General features: G+C 43.5%; 1 protein-coding gene across 2 annotated transcripts in view; it reads left to right on the top strand.

Annotated features, from left to right (window-relative positions):
- Mpp7 (MAGUK p55 scaffold protein 7) overlaps positions 1 to 25870 on the top strand; it is a 179149-nt gene that overhangs the window by 93898 nt on the left and 59381 nt on the right. For both annotated transcript variants that reach the window (XM_055629393.1, XM_055629392.1), the window contains exons 4-5: positions 13756 to 13833; positions 16470 to 16550. In XM_055629393.1, coding sequence (XP_055485368.1) covers positions 13756 to 13833; positions 16470 to 16550 — 159 coding nt within the window. The remainder of the gene's footprint in view (positions 1 to 13755; positions 13834 to 16469; positions 16551 to 25870) is intronic.

Raw genomic sequence — 25870 nt, 5'->3', positions numbered from 1 at the left:
ATGTCTGCTTTCAGATGCACTTCCAGCGAGCTGGCTCAGCAGTTAAGAAGACTTGATGGTCTAGTAGAGGACCTGAGACTGGGTCACAGCACCCACTTGGCACCTCACAACCATTTGTAACTAGTTGTTCCAGGGGATATGATGCCCCTTTTAGATCTTTCGGACTCATGCAGGACTGTGCTGCACAAGACATACACTCAGGCACACACACACACACAGTAAAGAAAAAAAATGATTACATATATTTGTAGAGAAGATTACAGTTTCTCTTTCCAGTAAGATATCATGTGTTTGCTTTTGAACATCTCTGGGTTCTTGAAATGTCCTCATTCCTATGGCTTGGCCTCCTTTCTATATTGCCACGAAGTCTAACCAGCAATTTTCCCCCAGCTATTAAAATAAAAGATCTTAAGGAAAACAGACTTTTCCCACAGCAGAGAACCCTATGGTTAAAAATAAAAAAGGAAGTAGAAAAGACTTGTAGAGAATTCCCTGACTTTTCTAGTCACCATTAATTTATCTGGTTTTAGAAAATTGATTAGAAAGTAAGTAAGAGTGACTGCAGTTAGTTGTAAATGCCAGTTCCTCCACTGAAAGTAACTTTCAAAAAAACAGGCACGAGCTTGTTTTTATCCCTTCTGTTGGTGCTGGTGGGGTGCAGCATTTAATACTCGTACACACTTTCTAATTTGGACCTTAGTACATAAGTGACGTTTCTGTAATTTAAAATATGTTTTCAGTTTCTGTGTATGTGTGTGTGCCTGGCTGTGTTCATATAGTATGTGCGTGTGGGTAGCTGTGGAGGCCAGAAGAGGGCGTCACATCCCTTGGAAATAGAGTAGCAGGTGGCTGCTCATGGTGCGATGTGGGTGCTGGGAACCCCCCCCCCCCAGGTCCTCTGTCAGAGCAGTAAGTGCTTTTAAACACTGAGCCATCTTTCCAGATCCCATTTGTAAAATTTAAAAATACTAATTTACCCCTGGGAACCATTGTGAAATGGCTGTGTGTCAGAGATTTGTCTCTTAGAGAAATCTGAAATAAAAGGGAGAAACAGTAAAGATACTCTATTAGTAAAGGTATGTTTATATATATATACAGAGACATATATACATACATATAAATGCACACACACACACACACACACACACATATATATATGATGTAGGTATGATATGTATTAAAAGAGGGATTTACTAAGTTGGCTCACATGATTCTGGTTGGGTGCCTCAATGTTGGCAAGCTACACACTGGAGAGGTTGAAAACTTCCTGGCTGTTCAGTCTGTGAGGTTGGATGCCTCAGCACCCCAAGTCTGTCAGTGAAGGCCAGAAGGATTCTGGAAGCCTCTCTCCTGAGTCCACATTGACACTGAAAGCTGAAGAGGCTGGGCACCCTTGTTAGGAAATGGTGGCTATCAGAGGGTGAAGGTGAACAGGCAAAAATCAGAAGTGTTCCCTTGAACTTCTTATGTCTGGGCTGTGGCTGAAGGAGCTGCTGACTCGGGGAAGGGGGGGGGGGGGAATTGTCTTTCCTTTCTCAGTTAATCCTTCCACAAAATCCCTTTACAGACTAGCTCAAAGATGTATGGCCCAGTTGATTGCAAATCCTGTAAAGTTGACATTCATAGCTAACTGTCACAGATACAAAGGGCATAATCCCACAAGGAGCTGCAGACAGAGATGATTAGGAACAGCCTGTCATGTAAGTGAAAAATTTTACCGCAAAAATGTACTTATGAATTTAAAGGCTTGAATTGCAACCTGATTATAGCTGAAGAAGACGGGTAAGTATGAAATATGTCTTTAGAAAATAGCAGGGAGACAAGACACAAGATACCACAACTACACATTTTATTATGCCTAAATACTTAATAGAGTGACAGAAAATAGGAACAACACTAAGAAGTGCAGGCTGCGTCTGGGCTGTGTGTTGTGGTGGGCTGGAGTATTTGTATACCACATTAGACGTGTGAGCACATGGCCCGGGAGGGCTGCGACAGGACTTGGAGTGTGCCATGTTTTGCAAATTGTGTGAAGGTGATGTTTAACTGTTTAGGACTTCAGCTGAATAACGTGTGTGTGTGTGTGTGGTGTGTGGATTCATGGTAAGTATGTAATAGTTAGACTACATGAGCTTCAGACCATTGGTACTGGAGAAACAAAAAAACAAAAGTATATTAACACCAACAGTGAGGCATTTAGTAGATACACAGTAGCCAAGAAGTGGGAAGCTATAAGAGACAGAAATGACGTAAGAAACGGTAAAAGCAACAAAGACTTGGGTATTATGGCACATGCCTCAAATCCTGTTTGAGATGCTGAGGAAGGGGTTTCATGAGGCCAGTCTGGGCTGCATGGATAGGCAGTGTTTTAAAAAAGTTTCTAAAGGAAATAAGCAAAGCATCCATCTGACGAGATTCTAAAAGGACATGAGAATAGTCACCTGCAAAAAGGAAGAAGTGCTGTGGTGAGATGGGAGTTAATGATGTAGAAATGAAGAGCCTGATGAATGATTGTAGACTCCACCAAAGACCTAGTGACATGGACCTTCTTCTGGGAAAGAAAGGAAAACAAAATGGAGATAGTTTTGGAAAGGAAAAGATAGTCACAAACTGAGAGCTAGCAGGAATTTAAAGGATCATTAAGAGAGCACTTTGAACAGCTTCAGAAAAACTGGTTTGGAAATATCTCATGTCTAAACACCATATAAGGACCTCTAGAAAATTAAAACCTGCAGAACTGATGAGAAGAAACAGAAATTCAAAGTCAGATTCACTTCTGGAGGAACTGCAGAAACCAGGAAAGCAAAACTGAGCATTGCTGGGACATGGATGTGGGAGAGCAGCAGAGAGAGGAAAAGTGGGGCATACATGATCTGATTGGGGGGATAGGAAAAGATGGGCTCTAGTTAGGGGCAAGGGAGACAGATACAAAAGAGGAGGGAGGCAGTAACAGTAAGGATGTCTGGAAAAGTCCTAAAGGACCATACTGTTAACTGTCTCTTTACAAATCTATAACACGTAAGTCTGTGGGTACATATACATGCATAAATATATACCTGCATACATACATGCTACACACTTAGACACACAGACACTGACACACACCACACACACACACACAGCTGAAATGAAAATTTCTCATCTGTCCTGACAGTGCTGTCTGCAAGAGTCAAAAATTACCTAACGGAATCCTCAATGCCAGGCATAAGACCTGCCCAACTCCCTGCATATCACGAGCTGTTGTCCTGGGCTGCCCCCTAGAAATGGGAGGTCAGTTCCTGTTGCTGCAGATACCATGCCCTTCAGAAGCAGGGCCAAGAGGGCTCTGAGCAAGAACTAACCTGAATATGTCTTCCCTTAGGACTGTCTTTCATGGTACCAGAAGGTGCCGTGCAAGCTTCCAAAGGAGGGAGGAAATCAGTCGTCCTACCCACTACAATGCCTAGGAACGAAAACAACCCGGATGGCGCAGTAACACTAAGGTGTGATAGTGGCACACACCTTGCCCTGCAGTAACCAACGCTTTCTAATTAGTTAAGGCCCACTCATCCAGGGGGAAGTAATGCATTGTGCTGGCCAACTCCCTAAGACTCATGGAGTCCTGGATCTGGGAGGAGAACCATTTACTCAACCAGCATGATTCCCAACTACCGATAAAATAGGTGTGCTATACTCACAGATAAGTGAGGGCGTTACCCATCATTGAGGAAACATCTCTTGCAGCCGAGAGAACCATTCCAGAAACACACAACCAATCAAGAGTGCAGAGACGTGGAACCCAGCCCCAAAGGGTACATCTGCAAAACACTCTCACAGCCAAGGCTCAGGGAACACTGCGGAAGAGGGACTGGAAAGGTTTTAGGAGCCGGTGGCTCAGAGAGTTTGCTGTGGGACTTAGTAATGTCAGAAGCTATACCCATAAAATGGGAACAGTTTGTAGGGAGGGAGGAGAAGGGGCAAGTGATGTAATTATATTATAATCTCAAAAATAAAAGAAGGAAAAAAATCCTACAAAAATACCATGTAAAACATGGAGAAGAAAATAAAATAAATCTTCCCAAGCCGGAAAAAAACAAATAGATAAACCACCACGCGGCTGCCTGGGTATGTTTGACCAAGATTATTCCGGAAGATAGAATAGTGAGGCCCTCTTGTTCTATATGACTTGGTATAACCCCAGAACAAGATGATACCCAGTCTGACAAAGGGAAATGGTGGGTCTGTTTTAAGTCATTAAGAACACAAAATATTAGGAGCGCCAACAAAGAGGCCAGCAGCCAACTCCATGTGCTGTGGGCTCTGGCAAAGCTAAGAGCCCCACCCGAGCTGGGAGGTGGGGGCTCTGAGAATGGAACCCAAGTGATGATTGCAGGTCCTCACTGGAGAGGGCTGTTCTCGAGGGGAGTGTGTGACCCCAGGTTCTTCCCCTCTCTTTTCCTGTCTTCCTCAAGCTGAGGGGTTTCACTCCGCCGTGTGCTCCAGTGCCGTGTGCCTCTGTCCAGAACACGGGCTCAGAGCAACAGGCCCAGTCATGAGCTGCAGCGTTGACAGCATGAGCCCGAAGAAGACGTCTTAATAATATTTATGAATTAGGTATCTTAGGTGTTTTGTTGCAGGAATGAAAAGTTAACACATACTGTAACTGATCACAGGAAAAGGGTACAATTATTACATGTTATTGCTTTGGAGCATACAGGAAAGTAGAAGTTGATAAAATAAGGGTTTCTTTTTTTAATGAAAAATGGTGTTAGTGAATAAGAAGGAGGAACAGAAGGAAACTTCTTAATGATGCTGACCAAAATCCAGAATAATTAGAAGTACTAGAGAAAATGGAAATGATTGCTTTGAAAATCAGATGTTTATTATTTTTGGTACCTGTGACCAAAACACCTGGGAAGTGTAAGAGAGGAAAGGTTTATTTTTGGCTTACAGTTTAGAGGGCTGCAACAGTTGGACCTGTGCATGTGGAAAGAACTGGGGACAGGGGTGTGTGGGGCCAGGCTGTCCATGCAGCAGACAGGAGTTAGAGAAGGAACAGTGCAGCCATTACCAGGGTAAGAGGAAGCGCTCATGGGCACGCTCATGGCTTACTTCCTCCACCTGTGGTCCCCGTGCCACTCACCAGCTTTCAGCAAGGCTTCTGTTATCACTTCGCCAGGAAGTCCGCCACTGCCTGGGTGAGTTGTACCAGGCCCTGGGCGTGCCTTCACAGGCGCAAACACTGGTGAGCATTTTCCTTACAGTAGGGAGAGCCTTATCGGCTTAGAAGCCAGAGGGTAGCACACAAAGGCTGCAAAGAAGGAAGCGGAACTGCCAAAATTCATGGGCTTGTGCCTGTTCCTGAGGACAGTCTTCAGGTTCATTCAGTAGCGAGCTGAGCAAGGGGCTGACGGCAGGGTCTGTGTACAGAATCAGTTGTATAGCTAGGTATCCACAGCCAATAGAAAATGAAAATTTAAAACAGAACAGAACAGAGCCCCAAACCATCCTTTTTATAGTAGCTGTAGAAAGTGCAAGTGTAACCGTGATAGAGAATATTAAACATCCGCACACAGGGAATTGTGAGACTCCGTTGAAGCCCAAGTGCATAGAAAATAGGAAGCCTCGCCATAAAACTGCCTCTCTATTATTTTTTAATTATTTTAGTATTAACTGTGGCTTCAGTGTGCGCATGCCAACAAGGCTCAGCTGGGGGCTGGTGGTCAGCTGCTATTTATTACAACGTTGAACTATTAAAGACCTCATACTGCTCGCACAGGTAGAGATAGGGGACAAGGGGCAGAGGCGCTTCTGGTTACAGACCTGCAGGTGACACCAGACAAAAGCACGGCTAAGGGGGGAGGGTGCTGTGAAATCAGTTCGTCTGTGTGGAAAAGAACGAGACCGCAGCTACAACTGTGGAGGACAGCACGTGCTAGGATGTGTGTGGTTCTAGGTTCAAACCTCAGCACTCCCACTGTAGGAAGAAAAAGAGAGTAGATTCAGGTGTGTGCGTCATGGGGGCCACGTCAGCTCCCCTGCTCTGTCTCCCTCTGCCTTGTTCACTTGAGACTGGGATACTCACTGAACCGTTCGGTGAGACTGTTGGTCAGCAAGCCCCAGGGATCTGCTCTCTGCACCCTTCCAGCCTGGGTTACAGGCATGTGGGCAGCTGTCCCTAGTTTTTCACATGGGTACTCGGCACTTGAACTCAGGTCCTATTTAGGCACGGCAGTACGTGCACCACTGAGCTGTCTCTCAGTCCTCTGTCAGAATGTTTTAGCACCAGAAATATGTACAAAAATACAGAAATAATCTAGGTATCCACTGACAGTTAAATGACGGTTCTGGTTTTCTGTAGAGTGAACTATTAAGCAGTCTCTAAGATGGGAGATGAGAGCTTTGAAATGTGAGGTTGAAGTTCAGGAAATGGCTTAATACTTGATGCTACTTGCATGTTGACAGCTGAGCAAAATGGGACGGTGTATGGTTGACACATCTGTAGTCTTATAAAGATACTGTTTTAAAAGAAGAGCTAAAGATTTTCACTGAGACCCGAGGACCAGGAATCAGCCTTCACACCTGGAGGTGCGGAACACTTAGGACAGGAGTGACATTGTCCTTGCTCAGCTGTCATCAGAGAAGCTTCTTCTGAAGCCAGTAGGAGCTTCAGAAACGTCCAGGCAGATATGATGCAGCGTTTGCGAGACCTTGGAACACTCAGCTCTAAATAGGATGTCGCCATCAAATCTTTCCCCTTCAGGGCTCAGGGAGGCCTGCAAAAGAGGAGGCAGAAAGAGCGTAAGAGCCAGAGGGATGGAGGACACCCGGAGAACAAGATTCTCTAAATCAACATGATAAAACTCTTGTGGATTCAGAGAGACTGGGGCAGCCTGCACAGGCCTGCACAGGCCTGCGTGGGTCTGCAGGTCCTCTGCATATATATTATGCTTCTAGTTTAGTGTTTTTAAAGGAGCCTTGAATGTGCAAATGAGTGGGTCTCTGACTCTTGTGACTTCCATTGGGCTCTTTTTCTTCTGATTGTTTGTATTGTCCAATTTTGATGTTAGTTTTTGTTCCACCTTACCATAAATGCTCAGGAAAACAAACAAAACATGGATGAGGAAGTCCCTAGAAGGGGACCTTACTGCTGTTGTACAGCTAAACTGTCAGAATGCCAACACTTCTTTCTAAATATTTGTGGGGGTTTTGTTTGTTTATTTGTTTTTTGTTTATTTGTTTGTTTGAGACAGGGTTTCTCTATATAGCCTTGGCTGTCCTAGACTCACACTGTAGACCAGAATGGCCTGGAACTCACAGAGATCTTCCTGCCCCTGCCTCCCCAAGTGCTGGGATTACAGGCATGCTCTACTAGGCCCAACTTAAATATCTGTGTTTATACCCATAGATAATCTGCTCTCGGCCATCATCAGAGATGATTCTTTTGTGATGAGTGGTCATGAATAGATACGTGAGGCACTGAGAATAAGTTGTGGCTTGGGGAACATCACCACAGAGTGGACAGAAAGAGAGTGCAGGAACAAGGAGATTGGAAAGAGGGCTCTGCAATGTTGTGTGCTGGGCGTGTCCCAGCCAGTGCAGTCCTGGCCTCACAGAAGCTGTGGCTGCTTAAAAGTGGCCCGCACAGTCATAGATGGGGGAGGGGGTCCTTGGGGTCCCAAGCTTCCCAGCCCTGGTTGAGTTCCATGGCTCACAAAACAAAAAGATGAATGAGGACACACTTGGGGATCCACAGACTCCTCGGGGCTGTTTCTTGGAACTGAAAGGTCAAACCAAGCTGTCCTCCTGAGAGGATTCTGATGATGGTCACTATTTTCTCTGGGTTGACTTTGCGCTGGTGCTAAGGTGCTAAGGTGCTAAGGTCCAGCCAAGGTCAGCACACGAATTAAAGCCGGGACACCGAACTCTGTTAGCCCTCACACCAGGAAGCACCCACATAAAAACCAAACCCCCATTTGAGTATTGTGTTGTTGAAGCCGTAGCCATTTCCAGTTTCATTTCATCTTAGTTGTTAAGTGTTTGTTGTTTTATTAAGTCAGTTAATATAGAAGAAATGAAAACGCTTTTTTTAAAAGTGGGGAATCCAATTATTCTAGAAGACTGAAAGGTATATATGTAAATATCGGGCTGTTTCGGAGTAAAGTAGGCTAGTTACTTCTAGATTGTGTAATTCAAGTTGATTTTTCATTGTTGTTGACTCACTGAAAGGTTTCCAGATATTTCTTAGCTACAGTAGTTCTGGGTATTGGGGGAGTTCCTTCTGAATAGAAGAAATTTCATTTTCACCCAGCAAAGTAAAGTTGATGATTTGATGCATTTTAATTATTAATTTCAGCCTAAAACCTGTCTTAGTACTTTCATTTCTAAGGGTTTTGAAACCGTGTAGGAGTTTCTCATTTGCACAGAGGTACTGCAGACAGCTTAACCATGGCTGAGAGCATGGTACTCATTACTTAGCACTTTCTTAGAGAAAGCTTTTCCTTGTGGGTGTCACCGTCCCCTTCTTTGCGCCTCCGCTGTGCTTGTGAACACAACTCTACCCACACTCTGTGATTCAGAAATCGAAGGACAAAGGCATGATAAGGATCTCTGTTGTAACTTGAAAACTGATTCTAAATTAGATGAACTATTATCTTCAATGCTTAAAGAAATGCAGTGGCTCAGGTGTCCCACTTGGCACCTGAGGAAAAGTCCTTGACAGCATGTTTATAGCCCTGGGTCTAGTCCTGGACAAAGAAAAGAAAAAAAAGCATCAATGGCAGGCACAAGTGCCCAAAGAATGACGCGCGTGAGCAGAATGGGCACGATAACTCTTGAGAACTCTCATATAAACTTTCGTAAGTTCTTTTCCTTTCATGATAATTCTGCAATAAATAAATTAACTGCTGCTCTGGTGGAAGCCAGAGTTAATTTGTATTAAATTGCAAACCTACCCTTTTAGTCCTCCAATATTTAGAAATTATGGGTAACTGCAAACTTCTTTAATCTTATGGTTTAATATTTTTTGTTTATTACTAGATGTTGCTAGCAGTGTAAATTGTGCTGCTGTATTGTTAGCAGTGTTAAGAAAAGCACGTGTTTTGGATTCATTATTTACGGCTTCCTCATGGTTGTTATAAAAGCAACAATATGTGTACCCATAGTTTCTTGGTATTGACAACTATTTTTAATGCATTTCTAAATTTAAAAGAAAGTACAGTAAAAGTGAATTTCGTTTCAGAACTGAAGGATAAATTGCATACCATTATCTGCTTCAGCTTGCATTGTAGCGGCTTTGTAGCAGTCTGGTCAGGGTGGGTGTGGGCTCACTCTCCTGAAATTGAGACCAGGCATGGGTAGAAGATTATGACACACACAGACATTTCTGATTTGCTATTGTAACACAGTGTGTTACACAGTCACAAATTCTCCTTACGGAAAGGAGAGACCTGTACCTCTTCTGCAATATGGTAGGAAGCAAAGTTTCTGCTATAAGAATTTGTAACCACAGACCAGCTGCCAGGTGGTCCATGTCTTAGGGTTTGATTTTTTTAGTCTGCCCGATCTGGTAGTTTTACACTGTGAAAGCATCAGAGTCAGTAGATGAGATTACAGGGTCGGTGATCAGATGGTGCTTAAAACTATTCCTAAAAGGGGCTCCTACCAACCTTGGAAACCTTTGTACAAAACCCCGTAAAAGGCCCAGCTTCAGAGAAGTGAACATGGAGACAGTTACTCAGAGTGTTGAGAGATAATGAAGTTGGTTTCCCATGGCATCTAAATACCTAGTCCGTATGTATCAGAGAATGAAGCCCTGGCACCAAGCGTTAACACAAGAACAGAATAACTGTTGGCTCAACCAGTCAGCATAGAGTCGAGCCAAAAGTTTTATTTATTTAAAATTTTATTTTTATTTGTACTTATTATTTGCACACAGGATCTCTCTTTTGTAATTTTTATTAATTACAGTTTATTCACTTTGTATCCCAGCTGTAGCCCCCTCCCCCAACCCCTCCCAATTCCACTCTCCCTCCCTCCTTTTCTCCTATGCCCCTCCCCCAGTCCTCCTCCCCTTCTGTCTGACCTTAGTCTATCAGGTCTCATCAGGACTGGCTTCATTGTCTTCTTCTGTGGCCTGGTAAGGTTGTTTCCCCCCTCAGGTGGAATGATCAAAGAGCCAGCCACTGAGTTCATGTCAGAGACAGTCCCTGTTCCTATTACTGGGGTACCCTCTTGGACACTGAGCTGTTATGGGCTATGTCTGTGCAGAGGTTCTATGTTATCTCCATGCATGGTCCTTGGTTGGAGTATCAGTCTCACAAAAGACTCCTGTGGTTCTGTTGCTCTCCTTGTGGAACTCCTGTCCTCTCCAAGTCTTTCTGTCTTCCCCTTCTTTCATAAGATTCCCTACACTCTGCCCAAAGTTTGGCTGTGAGTCTTAGCATATGTTTTGGTACCCTGCTGGGCAGAGTCTTTCAGAGGCCCTGTGTGGTAGGCTCCTGTCCTGTTCCCTGTTTTCTCCCTCTTCCGATGTCTGTCCCCTTTGCCTTTCTGAATGAAGATTGAGCATCTTACCTCAGGGTCCACCTTCTTGATTAGCTACCATGTTTGTAGCAGCTTTATTTGTAATAGCCAGAAGCTGGAAACAACCCAGATGTCCCTCAGTTGAGGAATGGATACAGAAATTGTGGAAATGGTACATTTACACAATGGAATATTACTCAGCAATTAAAAAGAAGGAAATCATAAAATTTTCAGGCAAATAGTGGGATCTGGAAAAAGATTATCCTGAGTGAGGTATCCCAGAAACAGAAAGACATACATGGTATATACTTATACGTGGATATTATACGTATAATATAGGATAATCGTACTGAAATCTGTACACCTAAGGATTTCTTTTTGATACTTGGGCTTGTCGTTTATACTCTGGGGCCTTGAAAAACCTCCTGAGTAAGCCCCATCTGGGGTACAGGCAGTTTCCACTGTGCCCAGCTGTATTTCGTTGAAATCAACAGCAGTAACTTGTTTTTAAACTCTGTGTGTGTTTATGTGCGTGTGAGTGCAGGTGGCTCTGGAAGCCAGCAGGGACAGGTTTCCCTAGAGCTAGCATTAGTATAGGAGGTGAGCTGACACAGCGTGGGTGCCGGGAGCCAAACTGGGTACTCTGCAAGAGCGTGGGTGCTCTAACCCACTGAACACTCCCTCGAGCCCCTGGAATGTGATTTTTAGATAATATTAAAATCAGTGGGAAAAGCTTAAGTGGTTCTCCCCTCCCCCCTTGCTGTGGTTAATACCTGATAAAAGCCACTAAAGGGGAAAAGGTTGTATTTTGTATATCAAACTAACTTCTGTTTGAACGTGATACCATGTGCAGCTGTTCCATTTTCTTTGTGTTTTTCTTTTAACTAACTTCATTTTTTTTTTTTAAACTGGGATTACATTATGTAGCCCGAGATAGCCCTAAACTTGGGATCCTTTTGCCTTGGTCTCTGTCATATGGAAATTACAGGACTATGCCACCATACTCCATACTTCCTTTTCTTTAGGATCAAACTCATTTCAGAAACGAAACATATACTAGCTACTTTTATCATTGCTGTGATAAAATACTGACAGAAAGCGATTTAAGGACAGACGGGTTAATCGTGGCAGACAGACAGCTCACGGCTTGAGGATACAGTCCGCTGTTGGGGACAGCGCACAGCGGTGGGAGCATCAGTCAGCTCTCACATTGCACCCACAACACAGAAGCAGAGAGAGCTGGACACTGGTGCACAGCTCATTACTCCTCTCCAGTCAGTGTGCGGCACAAGTCCATGGAGTAAATGCTGCCTTTGGAGGGGTCTCCCCCACCCCTTAGTCAACCTAACTTAGAAGCTCCGTCACAGACATGCCCAAAGCTTTGCTGATTTGTTAGGTGATTTCAGATCCCGTCAAGTTGACAGTATGTTCCACTATACAAATTTGAGTTGTGTGTGTGTTGGACGTGACTGAGCAGCCTACCACTAGGTGATTGTTTAAAACATAGATTTGGCTTTCAGCATGCCTCAGTTTTGTTTCAAATCATAATTTCATGGCTTCCTAAAAAGTATTTAATTTCTTACATTCTTTATAATTAGTGATAAATATTTAAGCTTAAAGGGTCCAAGATATTAAAGGGGAAAACAAACAAACAAACAAACAAACAAACAAACAAACAAAAAAAACAACAAAAACTCTGCTCATTCTGGTAATGCCGTAACTGTCACAGCCTTTCCTGGATGTCCTGCCTTCTACACCAGGTTGCCAAAAGTAATAGAACTTGCTCTCAGCAGGAGCGTCTGGCTAATCAAAAGAAAATCTCTCTTGCAGACTCTTGCAAGGGGCTGACTAGCTGTGAATATGACTGACAGGGCCTGGTGAGACAGTCTTTCAAACACAGTAGAGGATAGTTTATCCATAAGAATAGGCTAAAGTGAGTTCTCAAGGAGGGGACATAAATTCAGATGGTCACTTCACATACTGGTCAAAGAAGGTGTCACTTACTATACCACAATGCGTGGTTGGGAGATGCCTGCTGTGGGTGCTGGGATTTGAACTTGAGGCCCCTGCAAGAGCATCATGCACTCTTAACTGCTGAGCCATATCTCTAGCCAAATATTGTTAAAGAAACTCGGTTTGCCTCACACTGTTTGTAAATACATTCTTGCTTACGTTTATTAGGTCATGATGATGAAAGGGGTTATTTTTATTTTTTAATATTATTTATTTATTTTAGTGTAGTGAGTTTTGGTTTCTTTAAAAATCCAGTTATGTGAATATGTTTTCGTTTTAATCCCAGGTATGGATAAGAGGCGGCTTTACAGTATGGGATTATAATTTGCCTTGTGCACTTGCAGGGCCATGATCTTTGCTAGCTGCAGATAATTTAATTCTGGGGACTCCCGAGAGGGTATACATGGGAGAGCACCCAGAGGCCCTGTGGCAGCTGTTGCTCCCTCCTGCTGTGGCTTTTGCTGTTGTGTTTGCTGTTGCTAGGTTGCTGGACTGCTGAACTGTGCTGTGTATTATGATGACCAAGATTTGGCTTGCCTCAAGGAACTCTGTACCCCCAATCAGCAGGAAGTAGCCTATAGAGGGCTGTGTCCCCTGTCCCCTGTCCTCTCTTCCCTTCTCTCTCTCCTACCTAGCGTTGGGGGTTGAAAGGGATTAGGGTAGAGTAAGGGTTGGAACCCAATAAAATAGCTAAACAAATATGACAACATTTTGCATTATGGGGCCTGATGTTACTTAACCTGATAGTAACGATGTCTACAGTCAGAAATCCCTTAATTTCTTTCAGACTTGAATTTGGGAAGTGACAATGGGGTGGGGTGGGGTGGGGTGGGGAGGGGAGGAGAGTGGAGGGGATAACAAAGCAAGCAGTTGGAACAGCATACCCGGTAGGGTGCATGTGCCTGGCTTCAGCAGCTCACAGAGCCTGCTAGCCCTTTGCAGACCAGCCTAACAAAGGTACACGTGATACCTGAAATCTTGAGGCAGTGTAGCTTATGAACAGTGCACTCTGTTCAGGAGGAAAAACAGAGGCTTGGTGTTCTTATGTGTTCTGTTTGAATGTGCTTTTGCCGTTTGATCCTTGCTCATAATTAATGGGTTGTAGACACATCTCTACCATCTTAACATGTGACTTTAAAATGATTGAGAGAGCTGATTCTGCTCACAGTAGTGAAAGTGTTGAAGTACCCACAGTGCTTTGCTGGCAGGTGAGCTCATACTGCTGTCTATTTTTTCCAGATTCATGAAAAGCTGCACTACTACGAGAAGCACAGCCCGGCGCCCATTCTCCACGGAGCAGCGACGCTGGCTGATGATGTAAGTGTACCTCTCTGGGTTTGCAGGATATGTCACCCACGGACCTGGCCCAAGGGGGACCTACCCCATTGCAGACAGATGTGTGTGATCCTCTGAGTGAAAACCAGAAGAAGTTGCAAATGTTTCCCAAATCCCTGTCATCACCAAGCTCCTGTTGCTGCTGCATGGATTTCTAGCCACTTTTTTTTTTTCTAACATTGTGCGTAGAGCTACCCTGGTATTTCCTTGGTGATTATGTAATACAAATTGTAGGCTTCAAATTCTATGCAGAGAAGAACTGTCTGGCTTCAGTGTTCTGTGAAAGTCACACAAGGGGAATGCTTTGGAGAAATAAAGACAAATGAGATAGTTACGTTGCTGACAGTACAAAAAATGACAGATACTGGGATAGGAATTGGGCATATTAAACCCATAAAAGGCAGGATTGTTTTCAAAATGGATTATGGAGTATAGTAATGATTTATGGATATTAGACCATTCCAAATTACCTTCATAACCAAAAAATAAATTTTCGAAGCATTTGGCATTGATGGAGTAGTTAATTTCCTGTCGCTATAATTTTATTTTAAGCCTAGGAAAGGGGAACTCACTTGTGGTTCCCATTGGTAACTCCGGGACTCAGATGAATGGAGAACACACCTGGACAAGCTGTCAGGGTGTGGAGCTGGGCAGCAGTGTGTTTCTGTGTGCTGGTGACTGCTGCAGCCTATTTGCCACTTTTCCCCTGTGCTCTTGTTGCCATAAAGCAAAACATAGCTCAGTGATGTAGAATGTCAGGGCCCGAATGAAAACAGAAGCTCTACCATCTTCCAAAGTTGACTTTGTACCCTTGTACGTAACTGACGCCCCTGAGGCTGACCCGGAGCTATGCGCTGCTCAGCTCGCAGGCACGTATGTCCCTTTGTGTTCTCTGCAGACAGGCGTGTGTTGTAACACATGGCCCACCAAGATGTGTACTTGCAGCCAGGACCCAGAACCCACTTTAAAAGGCAAATAAAAAAGGGGTAAAGATAGTCCTACAAGTTGCTGCGGTTGTGTCTTGAAAGAGCCTTAAAAACCAGTATGTAGACATGGAGCAGGGGGAGGTTTTGGAAGTACTTGTGTGCACACCAACGTGTCCCTCCAGGCAAATGATAGCAAGTTCTTTTAAAGATTTAGTTCTTACTATTTTTTTTTAAATTTGTGTGTGCATGTGCTTGTGTGTGCCTGTGGGACCGGAAGAGGATCCCCTGGAGGTGGAGTTAACAGCAGTAATGTGCTGCCTGATGTGGGCGCTGGGGACCAAACTCAGGTCTTCTGGAAAAGCAATGGTTAACTGCTGAGCCATCTCTCCAGGCTGCACTTTTGCTCTTGATTGACAGGCATGTGCCATATGGATTCAAGGTCCAGAAGTTCCTGAACAAACACAAGTTAGAATCTGTTAGTCATGATAAACCCTGTTGTTTAATTCACCAGAGTAGAGTGTTGAAATGTTAAAATGCATGTATGCAGTGAGTAATGAGCTCTTTGTGTAGGTTAAAAGTTATGTAAAAGATTTGTATCTTTATAAAATGAAAGCAATTTTATAGTGTAATTGATGAATCTATTTCCTCTGATTTTTGCTGTCTGTGTATATTGTAACTCTTCAGAAAGCTCCTCTTGTGTAGATAAGAATCACCTTGTCCTGCCAGAATGGTAGGACTAATGGGGTGTTTTAAGAAGAAATATTAAATACATATTCTAATAATATACCATATATTTCATAATTCTAATCCTTTATTTTACTGTTTGAATCTTGTTTTTAATGTGTGTATAGTGTTTCTTAGACTAAAATTGACTAGAAAGCTCACTGGGAAGTTCTTTCTCTACATTTTACCTTGTTTACAATTGGCCAATGGTGATAGTGTATATTTCTGGGGTGTGGTTTAGCGCTCTTGTGCACACATACACATTTTGTAAGGATTAGCTCAAGGGAGTTAGCTCGTCTGCCACGTCAGCATACTTGGTTGCGGTGAGAACATTCCAGATCTCTTACTGGAGAACACGAGTCAGGCTCAACGTTCCAGTCTTTTCTTTGATTCTTGATGATTACAGTATAGTACTGCTGGTAGTTTTGGTACCTTAGTAGTTGCCAAATTGTTGTGGGTTCATGTTTAATAGACTTTGTAGACTGTACAGAAATGTAATAAAGGCGATGGGCCATTGACTGTTGGAAGCAGCCGAGGCATTTTTACCCCAGCTCTGAACAGCACCACTACTGTGGGTTTCTGGAAGCCCTGAGGATTTCATCACCTCATCCAGAAGCTGTCTCTCTCCCTTTTTTTTTTTTTTCTTTTTTTCTTTTTTGTACACTGTCAAAGCTGATCCAGGCCTTTTACAAATGGCCCTTTGTCTGTGTGCAGAAGACCATTCACGTAGATGAAGTGCTGGGATCTGCCCTCCTGGCAGTAAATCAGAAGGTGAACTGGCTGGCGGGAGTACTCCAGCTGCACTCAGCCTGGGCTTGAGTCTGGGAAGAAGAGCATGGATTGATGGGCTGCTTCATTCCGTGCTGACTTATCCTGGAGCTCTGGAAAGCAAACAGACTCAGCCGTGACACAGCGAGCCTGAGGGCGCTGTGTGAGCTGCTACTCACGTTGATGTCATCTCCCTTGCAGCTGGCGGAGGAGCTCCAGAACAAGCCGCTGAGTAGTGAGATCAGGGAGCTGTTGAAACTGCTGTCCAAACCCAACGTGAAGGTGAGAAGGAACTGAGCCTGTGTTGTTGCCGTCTGAGCGGCTGCTCACAGGACTGTGGCAAGTTACCTCACGCTTCCATCTTTAAGTAAACGCACACTCTAACAGGGTACAGTGTCCACACTTCCCACATCTATCAAGGAAAAAGAACCGATCTTTTCAGAGATCATGTGACGTGCTGATCTGTACAGGACTGTAATTGCAAGCCAGGATCAGAGTTGACAGATCTGCCTTGCTTTGAAAGTTAGGTGTTCATTTGATGTACTGGGCACAGAACAGGGACCCTTTGGGGATTTTAGCCTAGATCTCTCTCCTTGGCTGTTTGTTGATAGGTGCTTCACTACAGCAGGATTTCAGCATTTCTATTCCCCCTTCCTTGGTGTCCTCACTTCCTGTTCTTCATAATGACCCATGCTTCAGGATTCCATTTCATGTTACAGGGCAGTTTTCATGTATAAAATCCTTACAGAACATTGGTACCCAGACCTCAGTTCTCTTGCTTTCACTGCCTCCTGATATTATCACTTATCCTTCCTCCAGATGGGATGTATCTAGAGAAGGTACAGGCCAGGAATGTATAAGATCTGGTTGTGTGGAGTCCTACAATGTAGTCACTTTGGACTTGACACTGTTGCCATTTTGTATGAATTACTGTCTCACCTGAATTCCACAATTAAATGAAGAGTTACTTTATGATGATCACTGAACATTATAGGATATTGAATGAGATTTTTTAAAATAATATTTTATTCTTTGAGAATTTTGTAAGATGTATTTTGATCACCCACCACCAACTTCTCCAAGGTGGAAAACCCAATTTTTTTACCCTCTGGGAGAAATGTCTTTTAGAGCCATGCTGCATTTGGTCTTAAATTTACATTAGAAAGAGGAGATAGTAATGAATCAAGCTGAAGCAAGACATCCGCAAACCATACTGTGTAATCCCTAAGAGAATACGTACGGAACATGACTGTCACGGATAAATAGACCGTAAATGACACTGTGTGGCTAATTGATGCATAATGGCTCAGGAGGTTAAACTTTAATTCCAAAGCAGGGTCAGATTGGAGCAAATGTTGCTTGTGATTAAGGGATTCGGGAAGGAGATTTGCAGTCAGACAGTGCTCTGAAGATTGCTTCATTTGGCTTTCTACTGCTTATAAGAAATTAACATCAGCTGTGGCATGATGAGGTGAGCTTCGAGAAACCAGGTAAATACCCGAGCAAGACTGTTGTTTTGCTTCAGAAGTGCTAAATAGTTGAAAGCAGTTTCAGGTGAAAAATGAAAGATTTTGCTAGTCTTTCCAACAGTGTTTGACATGAAATTAGCTGACAGCATAGACGTCGTTCTGCATAGAAAACTGTATTTGTTTCAAGAGGCAGGTGTTACCCAATGGCATTGTGATGTGTGTTAGAGGAGACTTACAGTGAACAGCCAAAGTTCATCATATAGAAAATAGTCAGGTGGGTGATCGTTTAGTGTTTATATAGCATGACCAAAACCTGGATGCAAGGTTAGCACGAAAGATGTATTTTCTCGACAAATGGTCCTGGCTAGGAACCAGGCATGGTATTTGAGTGAGCAGCCTCGCTCTGTGGCCTGTCAGGCCTGTGAACAGAGTGTCTTTCTTTCGTTGCTGTCTTAACATTTGACATTGGTCTCCTTGAAGCAGTTTACATAGTAACCTCCTCTGGATTGCCACTGGTAAGGGCATTTCTTTCTGAAAGCTCACCTTTAAAACAAATTTTAGGTTTTTTTGGAATATAACCACTCAATTCCATTATCCTGGGAAGCAAGGTAAGTAGACTACAGTATCTGTATATGCAATTCTAATGTAATGTAAACACCTCTTAAATTTTTAGTGTGAAAAGGAAATTACTTAATTTTAGAATCTGTTCTGTGTCAGTTACTTAATTGACAGTGCTGAGGAGAGACATGAGATATACTCCCAGAGCAGTAAGAATTTTCACCAACACACCAACACATGCACAGTCAAATACACAGTCACCATAGAATAGTAATATATAGACCTCATGGGTCTGCCATCTTTTTCTTGGGCAAGTTTCATAGCTTCTCTTTGGTAATTTACAAATGAAATGAGGTAGGTCTTCATCCATGTCTACCCAGTGCCTGTTTTATGCCAAACCCTCTAAGTATAACTGGTCGAGGACCCATTTGAATGATGAAGGTAGGAAATGCCAGTCCGGGTTGGAAGCAGTAAGCGAAATAAACCACTGAGGAACTGGCTTTGGGTGTGAGGTAGACAGGGCATGACACAAAGGTCTGGGGTGGGTTGGGGTGGAGAGTGAAAAGAAAATGCTTTGGGTAAATTTGAACAGTACAGGAAGTTTTAATAAAAAGAGGTTGTAAAGGTTAAAGCTACATAAAAGGTCCTCTGGCCAGACAGGACTGTGTGCTCAAGGACAGGCAGGAGCTCAGAGCTGAGCTTGCCCAGTGCAGTCTGAAATTCTGTTGTTGTTTTTAATAGTCTCTGTTCCTTACGGTGGCTACTCTATGAGGGAGGTGAACACTATGACCACCAGGGAAAGTAGAAAAGTGTTTCATTCTGGGTGCCGGGGAAAGTAGAGAAGGGACGGGGTTCCTCCATAGGCACAGTGCCATTAGAGAGCAAAGCCCACAAGAGGAGCACGGAGTCTTGTCAGAAGGACTCAGTGTAGCGTTCTGGTGGCCCTGCTCAGGTGGCATGGCTCGTTTTTAAGGCATAACTCAGCATGTGCTGCTGGGATAACCGGATAATCAGAGGCCAGAATGTAAGAAAAGTCCATACCACAGTGAATCCAAATAGATTCAAGTATATATAGAACCATAAAAATATTAGTGGGGTTAGAGCTGTAGTTCAGTAGAAGACTAGGAAGACTATTTGCCTAGTATTTTTGAGGCCTGGGGGTTGATGCCTAGCAACAGGAACACACACACACACACACACACACACACAGTTTTTAAAACATGATGGACACATTATATAAATGTATTTGACATTTATCCTTAGTAGGGTAGAAGAGGTGCTGACTGCTTGCTTACCTTGGACATTAACACTGTTCTTACAATGTGGGGAGTTTCAAGTAACTTGAATTCAGTGAAAACTATGCGGTGTCTGGAATTTTTATTCTTTTGCAGTAGTTTTTGTAAGTCTTCTCTCCCTGTGTGTTTGTGTGCGTGTGCACATGTGTGCGTCTGTGTTCCTCTGTGTTCATTTGTAGGACAGTCTTGGGGTAGAAGCAATTGTTTGCTGCGTTGTAGAGCAGGCTAGCTGACCTCTGACTCTACTTTCCACCTTTCGGAGTGCAGGCATTACGGATGACCACTCCCCTGTCTGGTTCACTTGGGTTCCAGGGAGTCACACTCACGTTTGCACACTTGCGCAGCATGAGCCTTGTCCATGAAGCCTTTCCCCCAGCACCATTACACTCTTTCTAACCTGCTCACATAATGAAGATTTTTGTCCATACTTTCTCATTTACAGTCTAAGGCTGTGACCTGTTTGTCTTGCTTTTTGTAAGCTCTCACTTCTGAAGAGTGCACGCTTGTTCTCCTGTGATCCGTGGCAGGAGCCTTTCGTGATGAAGGGATAATTTGTTCTTCTGCAGCATTAACTTTACTTGAGGACGGTCACAAAATTTAAAGATCATACCCAATGTTATCGGATCTATCACCATCTAAAAAGTAAATTATTCTTTTCAGCTAACGTGTACAAAACCACTTTTAAATGCTTCTAATCCAGGAAGAGCAGTGAAGTGTTTGATGACAGACAGTGAGGAAGATGGAGGTCATGAGTAGCCGAGTGTTTGCTGCCATGGTGCATGGGCAGGAGCAGTATTGCCTTGCTCATGGGTAGTGAGCTCTAGTGAACAAAAGCAGTCTTTACTGAATGCCAACATCTACACACACACAGGGCTCCACCAAGGGCAAATTAGCCCGTGTCATCCTGGTGCTCATTTTGATCAAACAATGATGCACTACCCTCTGTGGAGCATGGTATTATAATTTAGGATGTCAGGGGAAATTGGGCAGATTTAAAAGACTAAAACAAACAAACAAACAAACAAACAAACAAACAAAAATAGAGATTTGCTTCAGCTTTCCAGAACATTTACTTACCAGAAATTACTCATGGCTTAAGCCTGAAGGATGGATGAAGCTTCATTAAAGGAAGCTGGAGGAAAAGTTGAGCGTTTTTCTGGAGAGATAAATTAGTGTTCCTCATCCTGATGAGCAGATATTTAACTCTGTGCACCTGACAGACACTCAAGCATAGCGCTGCCTCCAGGGGTCCATAGCAGCGGCGAGTTACAGCCGGGTGTTCAATTTCCTGTAGATGCTTCTGAGCAACAGGTAAACCCATCAGCTGTGATCAGTGGTTATGGCACATGGAAACACAATTTTAATTTAAGTTCTGCCATTTGAGAGGAAAGTCTGTATGTTGAAGAATAAAATCACCTCAGTGAAAACAGGAAAATGGAATACCAAATGACTTCTCATTGTCCAAAGTACAAAATGTTGCTAGGCAACAATATTCCTAAAGCAAAGCTATTAAGCATGATGAACTTGAAATCTACAAAATTCCACAGGAATTTAGACGTGGAAAGCCAAGAAGAGAAATAGCTGGTGTTCTTAATATTACCTGTAATGTTGTAAGTATGTCATTTAAGATTGTTTTAAGTAGCCATCTGTTGTTCTCACCATGTGAGATATGATTGAGACAGTGAGCATTTCATTGTTCATAGCCTTAACTGCTGTAAGTGTACCCAGTTTCCTCCCAGCTAAAAGACTCTATAACATTTCTTCTCAAAGCTCGTTTGCTGCAGCTCATTAAAAATTCCCCATCTCACGAAAGTCTTCTCTGTTAAAAGATATTTTTGCTGGGTATAGAAAGCTAGCTTGACAGTATTCTTTTCATGCATTTTAAAGATGTTGCTCTGTTGCTTTGTGCATCATCTTTTGTCTGATGGAACTCATTTTCATCTTCACTTTTTTATTTGTGCTGATTTTTTTTCCCTGGTGCATGATTTTAGAATTTTCTCACATATTTTGAGCAATTTTGTTTATTTAATGATCCTTTCCATGTGCCAGGTACTTGAGTTTCATGAATTTATTATTTTTTCATTAAGTTTGAAATATTTTGCCATATTTTCTGAAAAATAAATTTGAATTGGAAGTTTCTGGGTTTTTTTGAAACTCAGTTGTGTCATGTGATGTGAATATGTTTTTTGTTTTGGTTCTAAGTGTGGGATGTGGGAATATTCCCACCCCTTCGGAAAACTGCCCACATGAAAAGGCATGTGATGTTTGTAAACTGGAAACTACCTCCTGAGAGGGCTGTAGTTTTTTGCCAGCTGGAAAACATCTTTGTGTGGATTTCGAAAAGGGATGAAAAGAAGCTCACAGATAGTGAGACGACACTTTTTGCATTACCACACTTTGCATTGCTGGTTTTCCCAGAGAGAAACACTTCAGAGAACTTTTTGTGCTGCTTTGGTGGAGTTTCTCTGCTTTGGTGGAATTTCTCTGCTTTGGCAGATCCTGTCATTTGGGCGGAGTCTTGTCTCTGTTGCTCTTTGCTGCTGCTGCTATGGTTTGCTACTTTGCTGTTTGAATGGGCTGCTGGTATCCTGACAGGAAGTAGCTGAAAGAGGTCTGCAGCCCTTTTCCTTACTAATCTCCTACCCAAGGTCGGAACATGGGAAGGGAGGTAGAGGTGTGTAAGAATGTTAAATAAGGTAGGTGTTTGAAAAAGTACAAGCCTACATAAATTGTCATACTTCAGAGAGTCATTTTAGGCCCTTTACAACCCCACAGTTGCCTGTTGCTCCATCGTGTGTATTGGTGTTTTGTCTGCATATAAGTGCATCCTGTGCTCTGGTGGCCCTGAGAGCCAAAGGCTCTGGGGCTGGAATTATAGACAGGTGTAGGTTGTGCAGGTATTGGGAATTAAACCCAGGTTCTCTGGGAGAGCAGTCCAGGCTCTTAGCGGCTGAGCCATCACCTCAGCTCCCCCCTTATTCTTGCTTCATTTTGAATAGTTTATATCCCTCTGTCTTCTGAAGAATTACTTTCTCTTTATATAAATATGGTATGGTGTGTGTACGCGCGTGTGTGTAATTTGTTAAAGGACAGCTTTTAGCAATTGGTGTTCACTTTTGACCTCATTTTGAGGCAGGATCTCTTGTTATTTCTGATGATTCACAGCATGCACCAGGCTAGCACAAACTTCTGGGTGATTCTACTGTCTTCACCTTGTATCTCTCCAGGGGATTGTGGGCATCACAGAGACTACTACCACACCTGGCTTCTCATGTGGGCTCTGGAGATCGTGAACATAGGTCATCAGGCTTGTGCAATACATGATTTTACCTACTGAGCGATGTCTCTAGCCCCAGTAGTAGCTTTTGATATCTTTGACTACTCTTTGTTTTTACCTAGTTACACCTCTGAGTAATCTTAAAGTTTTTTTTTTCTCTTGCTTCAGTTTTTCATCCTTATGAATAATTTTTTTTTACCCTTCTTTGGCATACCTGTTAAGTTTTGATTGAACTATAGTTATGTGTGTTTGACATTGAGTACAGTAGTGTTCTTATGGATAATATCTGTGATTATTTTTCTGTCATACAGTTAGGTTTCTTGGAAGAGTTTTGGCCCTCTGGGTTTATGTTTATATTTTGTTCAGTCAGTACCTCACAGCTTTTCATCTTGGGTTTATTTTTAACAATGCTGAGGTAATATATGTCTGTCAGCTCTTCCCAGTCATGGGGATTCCCTTGCACTAAAAACTGTCCTTGCCCTGTGTGACTTTTGAAGATTGTTGCAAGCTGTGCAAGATGAGTTAATCTTTTTCTGTTGCTGCATGAAATATTTGAAGCTGGGTATTTGTTTAAAAAGAGAGAGAGTGGGGTTATTTAGGTCAGGGTTTTAGAGGTACATTCCACCAAGCACTGGTTGAATATAGTTGAAAAATGTTAAACATGTACTGTGCACATACAAAAATTCCTTTCTTGTCACTGTTGACCAAACAGTACAGTACAGCAGCTGTTTGCATGGTGTTTGCATTGGACTGAGTACAAGCAGTGTGCAGGTGTTTTACAGCACGTGGGAACGTGCACACAAGTGCTGTGCATACCTCCTGCCATCACACACTTCTGCATCAGTGTGGCCCTGGAAGCCCATCCCCTGAGGTCCGAAAGGACAGCTGGCTAAAGCTGTTTAATTTAAAAATCGATACCATTTTGTCATCCCAGAGCATCTGGTTTTTTGACAGCTGATATCAACAATGGAGTGAAACATAATACTAAATACAGTACACGTACAATTATATGTGTGTGTCAGCAAATGCAATGCCAAGGTCAAGAAACCAAGGAACAGGCTGTGGTAGATGGCTTGGCGTTTAAGCTTATACCCCTAAAACCTGTGTAAAAGTGGGCGAGGTAGTGTGTTATAATCCTAGCGCTCTCACACTGAGTCAAGACATAGACAGAAGCATCCAGAAGCTGGTGGGTAAGCTAGACTGTTGTACACAGAAGTGAACAAGTCTGTCTCAACAAGGTGGAAGGCAGTGGCTGGCACCAAATGTTGTCTCCTAACACCCACCATGTGCTGTAGTACCCATGTCTCTACATACATTCATCACGCACACACACACAGATAAAAGTAAAATAATAAAAGTAAGCACAGTATTTAAGTACATCAAAGAACATCCTTCTATAATGAATGTTTTGGCCAGGCCTCTGTGAAAAGGAATTATTTAAGATGAAGGAAGCAGGAGGTGGTAGATGATTAGAGACTCTAAGAGCATGCTGAGTGCATTCAGCCCAGGACGTTAAGACAGCCTTGGAAGAGCACTGACCAGCCAGCACTCACTCTGGCTGCACCGTGAACGGTAGACCTGAGAGAGGGACAGCAGTGGGTGCAGCTGGACTGCATAGAAGCCATGACAGTGCCCTCTGTGGGCATGGCAGTGGTGATGTAGTCTGTCCCATCTCTCCACCTTGGTGCTGTTGTGTGGCAGAAGCACGAACTCACTAGTCCGACAGTTCCTGTCAAACTTCACAAAAGCTGGTAGTATAGGTTGCCGATCTTAGAGTTGGATTGGAAAGATGGACATGCGTTTTAAATCTGTTTGGGTAGTATATTCAGTAAGTTCCAGTGGAGTCAGGTGCGACAGTGTGGCAAGTGAGGGAGAGCTCCCGAGTGCATCAGTCTCAAATAGGTCATGCATAGTTCCGGCATTTTCTCTCCTCTTGGAGCTATATGAGAAAATATTACGTTTATTCTTTTATGTATACCCATTACAAAGAATGTGACAGAGAACAATGATTAATGGCATTGACCAATTCTCTGCTGATAGGAGAAAGTTTGTACACACACACACACACACACACACACACACACACACACACACGCCTGTGAGGGAGAGAGGAGATGTGTGTAACGTCATTATGTGCAGGAAGGATGACCTGGAGTGCCTGACTCCCGCCCCTACCTCCCGGGTGCTGGGATTATAGACCTAGACCTCCACAGCTGGGTTACAGCATGCTTGGGAGCCAGCCCAGGGCTTCCCATGCAGTGAGCAAGCACCGAGTTACATCCCCAGCACAGGGGCAATATTTAAAAGTCATGTGACTGGGAGGGTAAGTCATTTATCACAGGACTCTGAGGACCAGAGTTTAGACCAAAGCGTGTTGTAGAAGAGTGTGACAGCTGTCTATGGTCCTGTCACAGGGAGACAAAGAGGAGCCCCGGAAAGCTGGCTCCCCAGACTAGCCCAGATGTTGACCTTGGGGTCCAGGGAGAAACCTGCTTCCATCCGTGCGGTGGAGAGAGATCAGGGAAGACACCGGATATTAACTGCAGGCCTCAACATGCTGCGCACGTGCACCTCTAACCACGTGCGCTCACACACAGATGCACAAGCATCCACACTTCCATTGAGTTACACAGTCATATCAAAAATGTTTTTAAAAATTAAACACAGTATGAGCAGCATCTTAGGTTTCTGTCGGCTTGCTGGCAGTGTATCAGGGTCCGCATTTTTTTCTCTCTGGAAGGACTACTCCTGATCTTGGTCCCAGCTGCTACCCTCTAGGGAGTACTAGGGAGAACACAGGTGAGATGAACGTTAATGCAGATCGTCAGCTTATGTCAGTGGCACTGGAAGGGGAGGCGCAGGTGCAGCTGGCAGTTCTGCCTCCTGCCACCCCGCAGGACTGCCCCTGCCCCTCTGCCCGAAGCCAAAGAAACCCCACGTCAAATGGTTTCCTTCCAATTAACGCACCAACAGGGAAATGTTTTTCGGTTTTATTCATACTGC

The sequence above is a fragment of the Psammomys obesus genome, unplaced genomic scaffold (genome assembly GCF_907164565.1).
Source record: "Psammomys obesus unplaced genomic scaffold, mPsaObe1.curated_primary_1811, whole genome shotgun sequence".
Classification (NCBI taxonomy): domain Eukaryota; kingdom Metazoa; phylum Chordata; class Mammalia; order Rodentia; family Muridae; genus Psammomys; species Psammomys obesus.
The sequence above is the reverse complement of the archived record's forward strand: the minus strand, read 5'-3'. Positions and strand labels throughout refer to the sequence as shown.